At 47.0% G+C, this 14,269-nt stretch overlaps 6 protein-coding genes across 6 annotated transcripts; 3 read left to right on the forward strand and 3 right to left on the reverse strand.

The window, feature by feature from the left end:
- Positions 1–58: 58 nt before the first annotated feature.
- TSTA_024790 (von Willebrand domain protein) lies at positions 59–3,020 on the forward strand (the record flags this gene model as incomplete). The annotated part of the gene is made up of 1 exon (XM_002479546.1): positions 59–3,020. The coding sequence occupies one exon, from the start codon at positions 59–61 to the stop codon at positions 2,915–2,917; it is 2,859 nt and encodes a 952-aa protein (XP_002479591.1). The 3' UTR covers positions 2,918–3,020.
- A 1,067-nt stretch (positions 3,021–4,087) lies between these two features.
- TSTA_024800 (uncharacterized protein) lies at positions 4,088–4,716 on the reverse strand (the record flags this gene model as incomplete). Its single annotated transcript, XM_002479547.1, has 2 exons — positions 4,088–4,371; positions 4,686–4,716. The coding sequence occupies 2 exons, from the start codon at positions 4,714–4,716 to the stop codon at positions 4,088–4,090; spliced, it is 315 nt and encodes a 104-aa protein (XP_002479592.1).
- A 459-nt stretch (positions 4,717–5,175) lies between these two features.
- On the forward strand, positions 5,176–6,947 carry TSTA_024810 (uncharacterized protein; the record flags this gene model as incomplete). The annotated part of the gene is made up of 2 exons (XM_002479548.1): positions 5,176–6,786; positions 6,912–6,947. 2 exons carry the CDS (start codon positions 5,176–5,178, stop codon positions 6,945–6,947), a joined length of 1,647 nt encoding a protein of 548 aa, XP_002479593.1.
- On the reverse strand, positions 6,903–7,753 carry TSTA_024820 (mitochondrial 54S ribosomal protein YmL31). Its single transcript, XM_002479549.1, has 3 exons — positions 7,682–7,753; positions 7,360–7,592; positions 6,903–7,278 (listed from the first exon to the last, which is right to left on the reverse strand). Exons 1-3 carry the CDS (start codon positions 7,720–7,722, stop codon positions 7,226–7,228), a joined length of 327 nt encoding a protein of 108 aa, XP_002479594.1. The 5' UTR covers positions 7,723–7,753; the 3' UTR covers positions 6,903–7,225.
- Positions 7,754–8,049: 296 nt separating this feature from the next.
- Positions 8,050–11,335, forward strand: TSTA_024830 (tafazzin; the record flags this gene model as incomplete). The annotated part of the gene is made up of 5 exons (XM_002479550.1): positions 8,050–8,248; positions 8,306–8,324; positions 8,389–8,499; positions 8,552–9,350; positions 9,574–11,335. 5 exons carry the CDS (start codon positions 8,050–8,052, stop codon positions 11,278–11,280), a joined length of 2,835 nt encoding a protein of 944 aa, XP_002479595.1. The 3' UTR covers positions 11,281–11,335.
- A 9-nt stretch (positions 11,336–11,344) lies between these two features.
- TSTA_024840 (ATP dependent RNA helicase (Dbp9), putative) lies at positions 11,345–13,391 on the reverse strand (the record flags this gene model as incomplete). Its single annotated transcript, XM_002479551.1, has 3 exons — positions 11,345–13,006; positions 13,064–13,140; positions 13,196–13,391. 3 exons carry the CDS (start codon positions 13,389–13,391, stop codon positions 11,417–11,419), a joined length of 1,863 nt encoding a protein of 620 aa, XP_002479596.1. The 3' UTR covers positions 11,345–11,416.
- Between the last annotated feature and the right edge of the window lie 878 nt (positions 13,392–14,269).

The following is a 14,269-nucleotide window of genomic DNA, read 5'->3' on the forward strand; positions in this document are numbered from 1 at the left end:
ATCCTTCGATCTCCTCTACTTCTCTATGTATCTCTCTCCCGACATCGCTGAAATCAGGATGGATGCGCTTGGCCGTTTGCAGTCCGGCCTCTTCGTTAGACGTACCATCTTAGACTCTGCCCCATACAATGAACATTATAAGAGCTTATTCCGCGGGCTCGCGCGACGCCCTCAGGTGCCTGCGAGCTGGTGCGGCAATAGTACTTCTCCCGACATGCCGACAGCTTCTCCTTCAGGAGACAGTCCTGCTGGCCACGAAGTTTCACTCCCTTTGCTGAGTGTCTCGATTGACGTGGATATTCATGGAAGATATTGCACAACAAAGGTTGTGCAAAAATTCAGTGCCGTTCCTTCGGTTTCACACAATGTGAAATATGTCTTTCCCGTTTATGATGGCTCGGTTGTCACTTCTTTTCGCTGCTGGATCGGAAATGAAAAGCTCCTCGAAGGAGCTGTAAAAGCCAAAGAGGAGGCCAGAGCAGATTTTAAACATGCTGTCTCCCAACGCAAGATCGCGGTGTTGGTTGAAGAATTAGTTCCAGAGGTTTTTGAAACGAGCGTTGGAAATATTCCCGCACAAACCACCGTCAAGGTTGAGATCACGTATGCCAACCTTCTGAAGGTGGATAATAGCACAGGAGGACTGGTACTGACGATCCCGACATCTATCGCTCCGCGATACGGAAACCCACCGTCAGAGTACAGCGAAAATAGGTCGCTTCTCACGGGGGGCCTGCAAATTAATGTTCAAGCATCGATGCCAGCAGTCATCCGCAAAATGGAGTCGAGGTCACATCCAATTTCTGTGGAGTTGGGGGCTGTTTCCCACAAAAGTTTCAGGGATTTTGTCGTGGATGCATCTTCGGACGTCACCGATTACTCCAAGGCAAGGGCAACGTTATCGGACAGACATGCTATCCTTGACCAAGATTTCGTCTTACATATTCTGTCCAGCTCCCGCGAGTCCTTACAGTCACGGGCTATTGCTGCGATGCAGCCAGGTCAGAACTCCCTTTCCACGATTGCTCTCACCTTGCACCCTGGTGATTTGTTTCGCCAAAATGTCAATGTGGGAGATTTCGCTGGCGAAATCATCTTCATGGCGGACAGATCAGGGTCAATGATGTCAAAGATCCCTTCTCTCATTAATGTGATGAACATCTTCCTAAGGAGCCTCCCTGAAAAATGCTCATTTAACATCAGCTCCTTCGGTTCTAGGCCCACGTGGCTATGGCCCTCTTCGAAAAGATACAGCCAAGAGGACATGGATATCGCCTCGCAGCATGTTAATAAATTTCAAGCAAATTATGGTGGCACCGAAATATATGGCGCGCTTGAGAGTGTTCTGGATCACTATAATAAGCAGAATGACGTACCGACCAGTGTTATCTTGTTGACTGACGGCGAGGTCTGGGATGTAGACAATGTGATAAAATTAGTGCGCAAAGCGGTCTCGGAGAGCGATACCAATATCAGATTCTTCTCCCTTGGAATTGGAGGCCAAGTTTCTCATCGCCTGGTCGAGGGCATCGGAGAGCAAGGAGGCGGTTATGCAGAGATTGTGCCGGAGTCCCTGATGAATTCGTGGCAGGAAAGAGTAATACAAATGTTGAAGGCAGCGTTGACACCATCTCGCCTTCAGTGCACTGTGGAACTTGAGGAACATCCTGTCATAAAAACATATGAGCGGCAAATTGCAGGCTATAAAGTGCAATACCCAGAGTGTGTTCGGGCTCCACATCATATTCCTATCCTAAATGCCTTCTCGCATTTTTCTCTCTACTACATGTTAGAGAGTGACTTGAAATCACTACCAAACACTATCAATATCACTGCGACCACTGATAAAGGAGAGAAGCTAACAGTACAGCTTCCAATCCTAATGATAGCTAACAAGACAACAATCCACTATCTTGCTGCGAAAGCCTTCATGAACGATTTTGAAACTGGACAAAGTTGGCTACATTCGCTTAACCAAGACTTCAAGTCCACTGATCCAACTGGTTTTGAAATGGTGTTGGAGCAAGAAGCACAGCGAGTCGGGAAAATGTGGTCTATACCTAGCAAGTGGACGAGCTATGTGGCTATTGATCGCACTACATCCCAACACCAAAGGATATCAGTTTATAAAGCTGATGCTATCAAAGTCCCTCAGTTGATGCGGGCACACAACCCACGGGATGCACTAGATCCCACAAGGATAGCCTGGGACACACCTTTCACACTCTTTGATGCTAATAGCACGAACGACACAAGCTTTGAGAGTAATAGAAAGGGCGCATTATGTTCAATCACTGCCAAGGCCTCTGGCATGAGAAGAATGAGAAAAAGCAACAGCTCCTTCAAATCAGAATTGACACTCACTAGTGAGCAAGCTACTGATGTGAGCTCTCTTTTGCAACCTGGACCAGTTGGAGATAGGGCAATCGCGCACGCGCGCATGAGTAGCGATTCAATTCCCAGTACGGCATCACGCAATACGGCATTGGACGCTACCGATACCAATGCCCTGGAAGGAATCCTCCGCTTGCAAAAAGCGGACGGCAGATTCAAGCTCGCCGGCTCTAACTTTCGAGAGCTCCTCAAACAGAAATACGTTGGCAATGCTCTTAAAAATTTCATCAACTCCACGTTTCATCAAGAGTCATCCGCCATGCGCTATCGTATCAGTGAATTGAGCGATACTATCCTTACTGTCGTCTATATAACCCATACGCATGCAGCCTCGAAAGCACTTTGGGAGCTGCAAATAACAAAGGCACGGGAATGGATCAAGCGGACTATCACAGAGTGGTTGAAGAATGATACCTCAGAGGTAGTTCCAGGCATATCACTACAAGAGCTAGAAGAGTCAATCATCGAGGAGCTGAAGAAACAAGACCCCTTTTTAGGCCAGAGTCATACTTCGTCAGAATGAGTTGTTGTTATCAGTTGGGACTGACTTTGTCCAATTCCCTTTCTTATTCGCTTGGCAGATAAATTCTTAGTCTTCGTTCGTGAAATTCGACCTCTTGCTATTCAAAACAAGTCAATAGTATAGAAGCGAGTCCCTTAACATAAATGAGGTTGTTCTATTGGGTCTTAAGAGCTTGGTTACGCTAGGATGAATACTTACGGAATAGGCAAATAGCAAGAACTAGGAGCTAGGAATTTTTCATGTGTTGTTGCACACGCTCTAATACAAGACTTGTCGGGAATGTTGACCTCTTTTATATGTGAAATCCTGTACAAACTAGATCGTGAGATGATGTCCAGTAGAGCTGATTGGATACGCCCATATCTCGTCAGTATGTGAATTCTAGTTCTCGAAATTTCTTCATGTTAGTAGTGTAACGGATTCCTTGACTCATTCCCGATTATCATAGGGATAGCGTATTGCGTTCCAACAGGGATTAGTCTTCCTCCTTCACGTACTGCGTACCGCGGGGTTCTTCCTACTTACGACTGCTTCAGGAGAGTCAGCCGCTCGCCTTCGCAAGTTGCTCGTCATCTCTCACGCAGTCAAGACTTGATTTTCCCATCCACCTCCCTATGTACATAGGCTCATAGTGCTATTACAATACAAAGACACTTGCCTCTCTGACGCTGCGGTCTAACGCGTTTACGCGTATATTGCACGAACAATCTGCCGTATCTGAATCTCATATGGAGTGGAGGTTGTACCAGTCATACGGAGCAACTCCTGAGAGAATTCAACGTAATCTTGCCGCTAGAAGATAGCATAAGCCCAGTTTGAATGTCCTGGGAATTCTCTTTGGAAGAAAGACAGAGTTCTGAGGGATAAGTGTATGAAGTTGATAGAGAAGTTTAAGAAAGCCCTGAGCAGCTAGATCACCGTCATCACATTTCTCTGCCCCCCGTAGCACTGGATCCGGTAGCAGGGGTAGATCTAGGGTTTCTCGCACGGAGGAATCCGAAGTGGAAAACCAGGTCAGCCATTTATTAACCCATGGCCGTAGGGCTCCTACGAGCGATTCTGGCGGATCAATTGTAGCTTGAGGAAGGAAGTAGTTCCCATAATTAGTTGGCTTGTAGCCAGCTAATGTATGAAAAAATGGACGAGGGAGCTCTAAGAGATAGTAGTTGTTTATACTATCTTGATTTGAATGGCCCACTCGATTATAGAGTTCTCACCCACGCCCTGGAGCTTAGCGTAACGCACGCTTCCGGATCTTCCTGAATGGGTCTTTTTTTTCGTGTTCAATCTAATGACTTCGAAGACGTGGTCGGTCCAATACAGTTGGATTTCGTACGAGAAGCCAGTTTTGGCGGTTGACCCTTTAAAGAAGTGCAGATCGTACCATTGCTGCCGCTGGTAGAACTGAGGAACTGGTTCATACTGTATCTCCCATCGATAGAATATATAGAAGGCTGATTATACAAAGTAAAGGATCTTTGTGGCATAAAATGGCCATATATTCCAGCTGTCCAAACCGATTCGTCTTCCTATCAAGTTTCATTATGATTATAGGCCAACATGAAGTTGGCCCTTCCTCTATATTCATCATGAAGACCGCATAAAACAGCCTGTAATGGCCAACTTACATTCCGTCTAGGTATTTCTGGTTTGTCGGTTCTGATATCAACTTGAAGAGGGAGACACAGCTTGAAAAAATTGAACTGTTAAGGGCCTGTTGAACTAGTTGAACCCAGATGATAGAAAGGAAAGATGTCGTGCGCCTAACCTGGGAGGCTTCGTACAAGAAACTCGAGCATGGCAAAGCAAGAAAACATCCCTCCTTTCAAGAATTGCCTTTAGTCACGGGCTAAAACCATCTTTGAAAATCCCTGTATGATCCCAACTTGTTAAGCCTCTTGTGATCCTATGTGTTCGCACTCTGCACGTAACTCACTTCATCTGATGTCTGCCGATGATAGATGATAAAATCGAAATATGTAAAGGTACATACGCATGTTGTACTTGTCAAATTCAGCATTATTGCGTCTATTGCTGACGGAAAGGTGTTAGACACGACAGAGCAGGAGAATTCAGGCAAGGACATGGCTAATACTGCCCATCGGCTCCTTCCTATTCTTCGAGCTTCCACTTTCCTTACGCCGACTAAAAGGAAAACTCCAGGCGGCACAAATATCCACGATTCTCTTCCTGTGACATTCGACGACTATCATCTCTATCATTATGGCGAGACATTGAACAGAGTGGTGCTTTGAACTATGGCACCGTTGCGCTTACCAAAATCTCGCCCCCGATCGCCATCGCCGTCTCTGTCAGTACAAACAGTAGCAGTGGTTGTGCTTCGCCAGCTCCGGCGTCTTCAAATTCTCGCGTATATCTTGATGGGAGCGTCTGCCGCGTTTAGCGCCGCTTTTCTGATCTGGAAACTTGGATCTTTGTTTCAGCAATTCACATTGGGAAGAATTCTAGAAGAGCGAAAGCCGGTTGAGACTCGATACGTGAAAACGTGGTATGGTTGGATTCCGCAAGACCGATATAACGCTAGAAGACGGAAATGGAAGAATCTGTATTCGATATTCTGGAATTGGTTATCGTGGGATGATAGTGACGATTACAGCAAAATATGGTGGGATTCGCACAGCGGAGGAGACCAGATGCGTTCCAAGAGAAAAATTGGCTCCTCAAGAAGGCGCTCGATACAAGCTTCATTGAGAAAAAGAAAACTAAACCATACTGTTGCCGATGCTGTCGCTACGGAAAGGGATATCCCGGACCCTTCCAGTCCCCCCAATACCTATATTTTACCGCATCGACCTTCACTAGCATACCTTACTTTTCCTTTCCACTTGAAACGGCTCAGTCCGGCAACGACTGTTGACAAGAATGGTTCTTTTCTTGCCCCGGTAGGCGATGGCGCACTTCAAGGAAGAATCCCGCAGCCAGAGAAAGCTTCTCCCGAATATCCAGTGTTGATGGGCAGAGTCTCTACGCATGCTATGACTCGTAAGACTCAACAGTTAAGGTATCTCCGAAACTGGGCAACTCGTTTGGAGATGGGCAGTCTGCAGTCGGTTCTACCTCACCAGTCGGGGATTCTAGGGCGGCCAGGAAGTCCTATGACCCCTGATACTAGCAGCGGCTCTGGCCTCGGGCCAGACTCTGGTGGTATATCCCCTTCAGATACAAGACAGATTCGCCAGGAACAAATCGAGCCCTTCTCCAAAGCTCTTGCAAACAGACGATGCGAGGTCTTAGATGTCGAGTTGCGTTTTATGGATACCCTGGACAGACACCTCGAATGGTTACTCAATGAGTGTCAGCCTGGTCAACGTGGGTTCAAATTTCCCATACTACCCAAGAACTGGATCAACAATCAGAAATGGCTCGTTTACGTCAACCCTTGCGGTGCGTCGGTAGAATACATGCGACGATACGCACAATGCGACTTTGGGACAGCTGACTATAAGGAAAGTAATCGTAGAAGAAGCTCGGCTCCAGTCAGCCGCAGAAGAGTGCGGGCTGATTCTATCGAGTCATGGAGAGCTGCTATCAACAAAGTACGCCTCAATCACGATATCGCGGAACTGCGCTCAGTCGAGGTCTTCCTGAGCTCGGCGGAAGATGTTTTCGAGTCAGTGATTGACCCAGCAGATTGGATGCTCCGGAGGCCACCGCAAGGATTCGAAATGCCTAACAGACAGAGAAAAGCGTATTATTACGGTGGAATGGGTAGATGGGCAAAACTCGAGGAGTGGCAGATGGGTGGTGACACGAGTGATGAATCCGCTAATACCTGGAAGAATCGAATGGATGTTACCGCAAGATTGGAAGAGTCTCGAAAGGAGTTTCGACACAATCACGCCGAGATTGTTTGTTCATGATCACCGTCAATCTTTTTCGGTTGCCTTGCAACACTTTCATATCCTTATTCATGCATGAATAACTGCACCATATTGTTTTGTCTACTTAGATGATAGTAAGTGTTGATAAAAAGACGAATGGATTTTGGCAAAAGAGCAGTCTCGCATAAATTTCCTTTGCTAACCTGTCCTCTAATATCACATTCAACGCCCGAGACAATTCCAAGTAGATAATGCACAAATTGACAAATAAAGCTGGATGAATGGTTTCATCGAAGTCGCATAATATACAGTAGTGTTTTGGAAGCCGAGGCCCGGTGCACCGTCAAGAATGCGCGGTGTGGACTCAGGCCTCGATGTAGGTTTGTCTTGATCTCAACAATTCGAGAAAGGATTGGTATAAGTGGCCACTAGCCAATGGCGGAGACAAATCGGATGGCGCCGCACATTAGAAACCAGGAGGGTTGACACGTTGGCTGACTCTCGTCCATTTGGGCAATTCTACAGACGCATGTATTAGATATCTTTGGTTGAAAGACTTTCGAATGTTGCCAATTCACACAAGGCCAGAAGAAAACTTACTGTGAATACCCTTGCGATAATTCTTCTCCTTCCGGTCGTATATCGAATATTTATCCTTCGGGAGCATTTCCTCCTCCCGCGGCATTTCGGCGTACCATCGCTCAACAGCTTTCACCTGAGGAAGTCCATTGCGCTCAAGTGCTGCGGCAACGGTATCAACGACCTGATCAACTGCGCGGAGACGCTTGCGCTGGCGGAATTTCTGGCGACTGGAGAGACGCCATGGGATTTTCCTATATGATCGGAAAAAAAGTTTTGGTTAGCTGTTGTTTCTTCTATAATGCTTCAGGGATGATGTCCCAAGACGAGAGGGATGAAGTACCATAGCAGCCCTCCTAACAGTGGAGAGGTAGCTTTGAACATGTTGAAAGAGAGTGGAAGCTGGGGAGACAACAGCGTAAAGGTTCGTAAAGTGTTGGGATTGAAAGAAGTCGAGGAAGCCGCGGAGGAGGAGTGGTCCGTGCGCGCATCCACGAGTCACGGGCTGCCATCGTCAGTGGCCAGTTCAACAATTTATTTTGTTTCTTTCTTCAATTCAACTACAGTCGCTCCTTTTTCTTTTCTCTTTTCTTTTTTCCTCGGGGCTTGTTCAATTGAGATTCGCTTTTCAATGCGCTGAATACACGACTGCACAAAGTGCTCTGAATTGGGATTTAGCCCGTTCGTGAGTGCAACTGAGCGCCAACCATCATGTCTCTAGGAGCAACTACCGAACGGCCCTCGGCCTGGTGGAGGGCCTGCTCGTCAATGACTATGTTCCAGGTTGGCGCTCTGTGTAGGAGCTTTTTACTGGGATTGAACAAATTGGAAGTCAATGGACTGGAGCAATTTACAGAGCTACTGGATTCGCGCCGAGATCCATCCAAGAGGACGCGCGGGTTAATTACAGGTGGGTTTACATGCTCTTTTCGCAAGAGATAGAGGCTAATTGCTTGATGTCAAACAGTATCTAATCACATTAGCGTGTACGTACGTGCAACAACACTATACAAACAACACTTTCCAACATGTCGCTGATCTGGAGATTAGTATGGATGATCCTTTGATGTGGGGAGCTTTACCATTTAAATACCACTTCAACCTACCTTCTTATAATCGGCGATGGGGGTTTGGTAGTCATGATATTTGTTGGGCTACTCGGTAAGAGCTGAAGCCACCTTTAGTCGGGGTCACTGTGACTTATAACTCAAAGTGCCGGAGGAGCTTTCTTCACACTTGGACAGGTTCTACCCACACATCGACTCGCGTACTCACCTTACGGCGGCTTGTTCCAGCCTACAATGACGCAGGGGATTCGGCTTTTGTCTAAAGGGCCGTTCCCCGCTGACCCTCATTTTGCGAATATCGAGCGCCAACGCTGGAGTCTTCGAAACGTCTGTGTGGATCCGTTTTCCGATCTTCCTACCGCATACACTACCACCGGCGAGGATTCAATCATGGCCCCCTCGTCATATGCGTGCAATTCCTATTCGTGGGTTCATATATTTCCGGAAGGGATGATACACCAGTCTCCGAAGAAGGTTATGCGGTATTTCAAATGGGGCGTTTCTCGTCTCATCTTGGAGTCATCTGAATGCCCCGATGTCGTCCCGATCTGGATCGAAGGCACAGATGAAGTCATGCATGAAAATCGCGGGTTTCCACGCTTTCTCCCTCGGGTGTTTAAGCGTGTTAGCATCACATTCGGCGATAAAGTTGACAGGGAAGCTGTTTTTGGTGACTTGCGACGACGATGGCAACAATTGAAGGAGAAGGCGGCAAAACGCAATGCATCAGTAGCGCAGCTACCGCTCGGAGTGTTGAACGAGGAATTAATGTACGGGGAAGAAGCCGTTGAATTGCGGAAGGAATGCACTAGAAAGGTTCGCGATCTGGTGGTCGCTTTGAGGCGGTCTCGAGGTCTATCAGATGAGGATCCTAAGGCCAGTCTTGCGGAAACTTGGGCGCAAGAGGGCCCGAAGAGGGAAGGAAAAATGAATGATGAATCTTGGGTGCGGGACACTTGAGGGGGGAAAAAAGTGTACATTATTAGTTGTCTAAAAGAAGAACTGTAAATGATACGATCACTTTATCAGTGAAGTCATTAGTGAGGTAACCCATTTTGGAAAGTGGCGGGCGAATTCCTCAAAACCGGCGTCGAGGTTACCTCTTTTGTTCTTCCACTCTCCCACTATACCCATCACATAACGCTTGTTGTCCTCCATGCCCAAAAAGTACAACAAGTACTCCTCTATTAAACCTGCTAGTACCGTTCATCCCTCGTTAGAATCGTCAACCACCAAACGGCAGTATGGTAACTCTTCACGTTCAGGATCTGAGACGACCTCGTCGGTAAATGACCTCATCCACCATCTTCGTCGAACCCAGGTCGCTGGTACTTCTAACGATAGCCCTTCGAATACTTCACGGGCCTTGACGCAACGCTCGCTTCATCCTTCTCTCAGGAATATCCTCGATATCCCAGAGACACCGCCACCACGACGACGCTCAAATGCGCGGCCAGTAGGTGGCCGGTTGTTTCGTAGAACTCCCGGGCCTCCACCTCCGTCTAGCTGGCTACAAACCCAGGCACCAAGAAACGAGACGGATGAAGTTCGCGGTATTTCAGTAGGTCACAATCAGGTCATTTACCGACTTGAGCGACTTCCCGGGGTGAAGTTCCCGCCGAAGGATGGCTTGCAACATGCCGTGTTGAAGTCGATGGCAGTCAACTGGCCATGGCATTTGGAGTATGACAATGAGTTTTTATTAGAGATTCCAAGTCGGCTCAAACTACTGTTGTTGAGCTATATCGCTACACATATGTCCAGATCTGATACTACGTCTTCGGCGAATATTCTTAATTACTTTTTCTCATCGCCAGAGGCAGCATCCGGAGATGAAGTGGGTTATGTTACTCGCTTAGATTTGAGTGGCGCAGTCGGGAACTGGATTAGTATGAAGCTTTTAAGCAAGCAACTTCTGCTTCCTCGCAAGGAGAAAAGCACGCCGGTCATTAAGAGGGAAGAAGCGGTCCCCGCATCATGGGATGATAGTGAGGATTCGACTGAGGCCGCCGATGCGCATTCTGTATCGTCGCCGAGTTCGCCTCTCTTCAAATCACCATCTCAAGTTCTCCGGTTCCCAAATCTGAAATACTTGTCTCTTGCCCATCCCAAGCGTACAGCAGCTAATTGGGGCTCGCTTCTTAATCTGCTCTCGCACATCTCTACACTCACTCATTTGTCCCTTGCGCATTGGCCAATCCCAACACTGACTCCAAATCTAATCAATGAGCGAGTGAAGCATCCAACGATAAGATCTGTGTCGTTTGCTGCGGGTGGCACGGATTCGTACAGCATTGACGAAAACAACTGGGTTGAAGCCGTGAATATCCTACGCAGACTTTCTCGTGCAACATATTGTCTCAAATGGCTAGATCTGGAAGGATGTGGTGAGTGGTTTGGAGCTCTTAGCTGGGACGGCCGCACTTTGCACGACGATGAACCGTTCCAAACGCTTGCATCAGCATGGAATGGATCATGGCGAGATATTGAGTGGATCGGCCTCGGCCCTGGCTGGATACCTTCAGAAAATATTGATGCCGATGATTCCACCATCTCATTCCTTCCACTCGCTGCATCTAGGCATTCTCCGGCATCCCAGCCACGAGGGGCACAGGTGAGAATTTCCGATAACGATCTAACCTCTATGCTCACGGAGCAAGATCTACGAGACGCTGAGATTGCGCGCGAGAAGCAGCGTCGAGTCAATGAATGGAAGGCATATGAAGAAACTTTGCGAAAGGCTCGTCGAGTTGAGAAGCATATTCATCGTGTCCGGCGTGAAGGTGGTGGGAAATGGATACATTTCTCTTTCGGGGTTGATGGACTAGAAGAGAGAAAGGCATTGGACAATGTTTTGACCAAAATCGATTCATAAAGCGTACTGCTAGGGCTCGCTGTATAGATAGAATATGGAACTACTTCTTTACTTGAACCGAAAACCAAGGTGAACAACAGTTCAATTTTGATGTACACTAACCATCCAAATACTTTTATACGTAAATCTTCATAATCTACTTCTTCCGCCCCTTTGCATTAAAGTTCTTGAGGGGGTCCGCCTTCTTACCAACAGCACCCCGTCTTCCCTTACCTCTATTCCTCTCCCTCGCCTTCCGAATCCGATTCTCACTCGTCTTCCCAATCCCAACGCCATGCCGCTGCGAATCCTCCGCCATAAGGCCCTGTTTCCCCTTTGACGGCATCAAATAATCCGGCACATGCTTTAAATGCGGCTGAATCCTGACTGCACGAATCTCACCGTCATGTCTCAAATGACGCAGTTCATCAGGGTTTTCCTCGAAATGGCGACGAAGTTTTTCGGATTTGATGAGTTCCTGCCTGATTTCTCGCGCACGTGCTTCCTGGATTGCTAATCGAGTCACTGCGCGAAGGGCATCGGTCATACGGTATCGGAAGGATTCGACTTGTTTCATTTCAAAGTGGTAGGGTCTCACTTCGTGGCCGAGTTTGCCCTGACGTTTGATTATCTTGGATAGGACGGCTTCGTCATGTTTTGCGGTTGGGTAGCTGGTTGGTTTGTGTTTGCCGTATTCTTCTTTGGGAACGACGAAGGAGAGTGCCATTCCTGTCTTGCCGGCGCGACCGGTACGGCCAATACGATGGGTGTAGGATTTGGATGTTGTGGGTAGATCGAAGTTGAGCACACAGGCGACGTTCTGGAAGTCGATGCCGCGAGAAATACCGTAATCTTTCTGCTTACCGGATAGCTTTTGCTTTTTATTGCTCGTCGATGCGCTTTCATCTGGTTGGACCTCGTCATCGCTTGATTCTTCTATTTCTGCTTCGGCATCGTCGTCGACCTCATTAGAGTCGGCATTCTTGACCGCAGCTGTCTTTTTGATCTTTTTCGTGCCGAGGACTTCTTGGTCATCGGCTGCAATGATAATGTCATATACACCTTTGTTAAATTCCTGCACAACATGGATGCGCGAATTGGCCGGAAGCTCTGAGTTAAGGACACAGCTTTTGATACCGAACTGCTCCAGAAACAATTTGAGACGGTAACAACGATCAATATCTCCAACAAAGATTATACATTTTCCCTTAACAAGCTGTAGCTTGAAAATAACGTATGTGAGAAGGAATTTCTCGTCTTCGGCGCAACGCACAGCGAATTGACTAATGCCACCACCTTCATCTTCAGCTTCGGTCAATTTCAGAATCACGGGATTCCGACAGAATAAGCCCTTCAATGTGTCGACTTCAGATGTGAGAGTTGCGCTCATCAAGAATGTCTGAACTCCTCGAGGAACAGCTTTGGCTAAAGCATTGATATCATCTTCGTAACCATACGATAACACCAAATCGGCCTCATCAATCACCAATTGCCTAAGATGATCCAAAGATAAGGCGGAGTTATTCACGTTGGAAACCACTCGTGCTGGGGTGGATATGATAATGTCGGGAACATCAGCGAGCATCGCGCGTTGGACTGAGTCGGATACTTTTTGGGTCAAGTTGACGGAGCGCACAGCTTTTCCGCAGAACGACGAAAAGGATACAATGACTCGTTGGACTTGCTCGGAGAGTTCTCTCGTCGGGACCAGGATGAGAGCAGAGGTTTCTTTCAATGAGAGATCATTCTGAAATAATAACCTGTCAGTTTATGTCCAATTGAATCTTTATAAGACAATACGTACCGATTTTCTCTGTAAGATGGATTGCAACACTGGAAGAACATATGCCGCAGTCTTACCCGACCCCGTCTTAGCCCGCGCTGATTCAAGTTAGCAAAAATTGACATTTCATTATTTGAACAAGATGAAAAATACCTAGTATATCCTTCCCCTCGAGAGCTAAAGGTATAGCCTTGGACTGAACCAGCGTCGGCTTCGAGAAGTTTTCCTTCACCAGTGCTTGGCGTAATCGCGGATCAAGAGGAAGACTTTCGAATGTGATTTGAGCTTCATTCTCTCCTCCTGTGGCGTCTGTTGATGGAACGTCGTTAGCATCTAGCTTGCGCTTCATTTTTACAATATATCGTGTCAGAGCTGTTGTTTTGCTTTGATAAGAAGAAAAATTATTTTTGAAGCTTGCAGAACTTATCCGGCCCGCCATATTTTCCACTTCACCGCCTACGGGCCCACTTTTACTACAGGGTTATTAGGGTTATATTATCACAACATCGTCAACTTTGATCAAATTCAGTATTCATTCTGAAACTATACATCAATAGAGAGGAGATCGTATTGTTTATCTGATATCAATCTGTCGTATACCCGAACTCACTGTCGCACAAAGTCGTTCTGTTGACACGTAATCTCCCGAAACTATCAAAATTCTCAAATCAAAAAGCAGACACGAAAATATGTTGACGAAGCAAATGTGACTAAGTCGTTTAAAGGAAAACACGGATGTTTAGCCCCTGTGGATTGCTGCATCGTTGTATAGATCACTGACCAAGGAAGGGAAGAATATGACAAGACAATTGAAAATGAGTATCGTCACGCACAGCGCGGCCTAGAAGCATCGAGACCATTGAGGGAAGCTTGAGTATTATCTTGGATGGATCACCACAATATGACCTCTATTCTCTCCTAATAACGAAGCGCATCGCATCTCTCATTCACGTAGGCGCTAAACATGGGCATGGAATGATCAGAAATCCAGCCGATGTTGCTGATCTCAATGTTATGCTGGATCGTATGCAAATTTCCAAAATTTACACGCGACATAGGGTCAAGAGTCTCTCTGTGTGATGCAAGGGAGACGGCCAGTGGCTGCCGCCTCACTATTGGCTCTTCCTGTGACATTATCGGGCCACCTTGTCTTTCATCATACAGGACAGCATGACTGTCGACATGGATGCCATGTTTTGCTAATCCCCGTCCGCCATACGTATAAAT

Source organism: Talaromyces stipitatus, genomic scaffold (assembly GCF_000003125.1).
Source record: "Talaromyces stipitatus ATCC 10500 scf_1105507295541 genomic scaffold, whole genome shotgun sequence".
In the NCBI taxonomy this organism is placed as follows: domain Eukaryota; kingdom Fungi; phylum Ascomycota; class Eurotiomycetes; order Eurotiales; family Trichocomaceae; genus Talaromyces; species Talaromyces stipitatus.

Excerpts from the sequence above, each read along its gene's own strand:
- TSTA_024820 (XM_002479549.1), bottom strand. The coding sequence starts at position 7,722 with ATGTTCAAAGCTACCTCTCCACTGTTAGGAGGGCTGCTATG. Across the intron at positions 7,593-7,681 it reads CTGTTAGGAGGGCTGCTATG|GAAAATCCCATGGCGTCTCT; the intron begins GTACTTCATCCC and ends CCGATCATATAG. Across the intron at positions 7,279-7,359 it reads TTATCGCAAGGGTATTCACA|AATTGCCCAAATGGACGAGA; the intron begins GTAAGTTTTCTT and ends ATGCGTCTGTAG.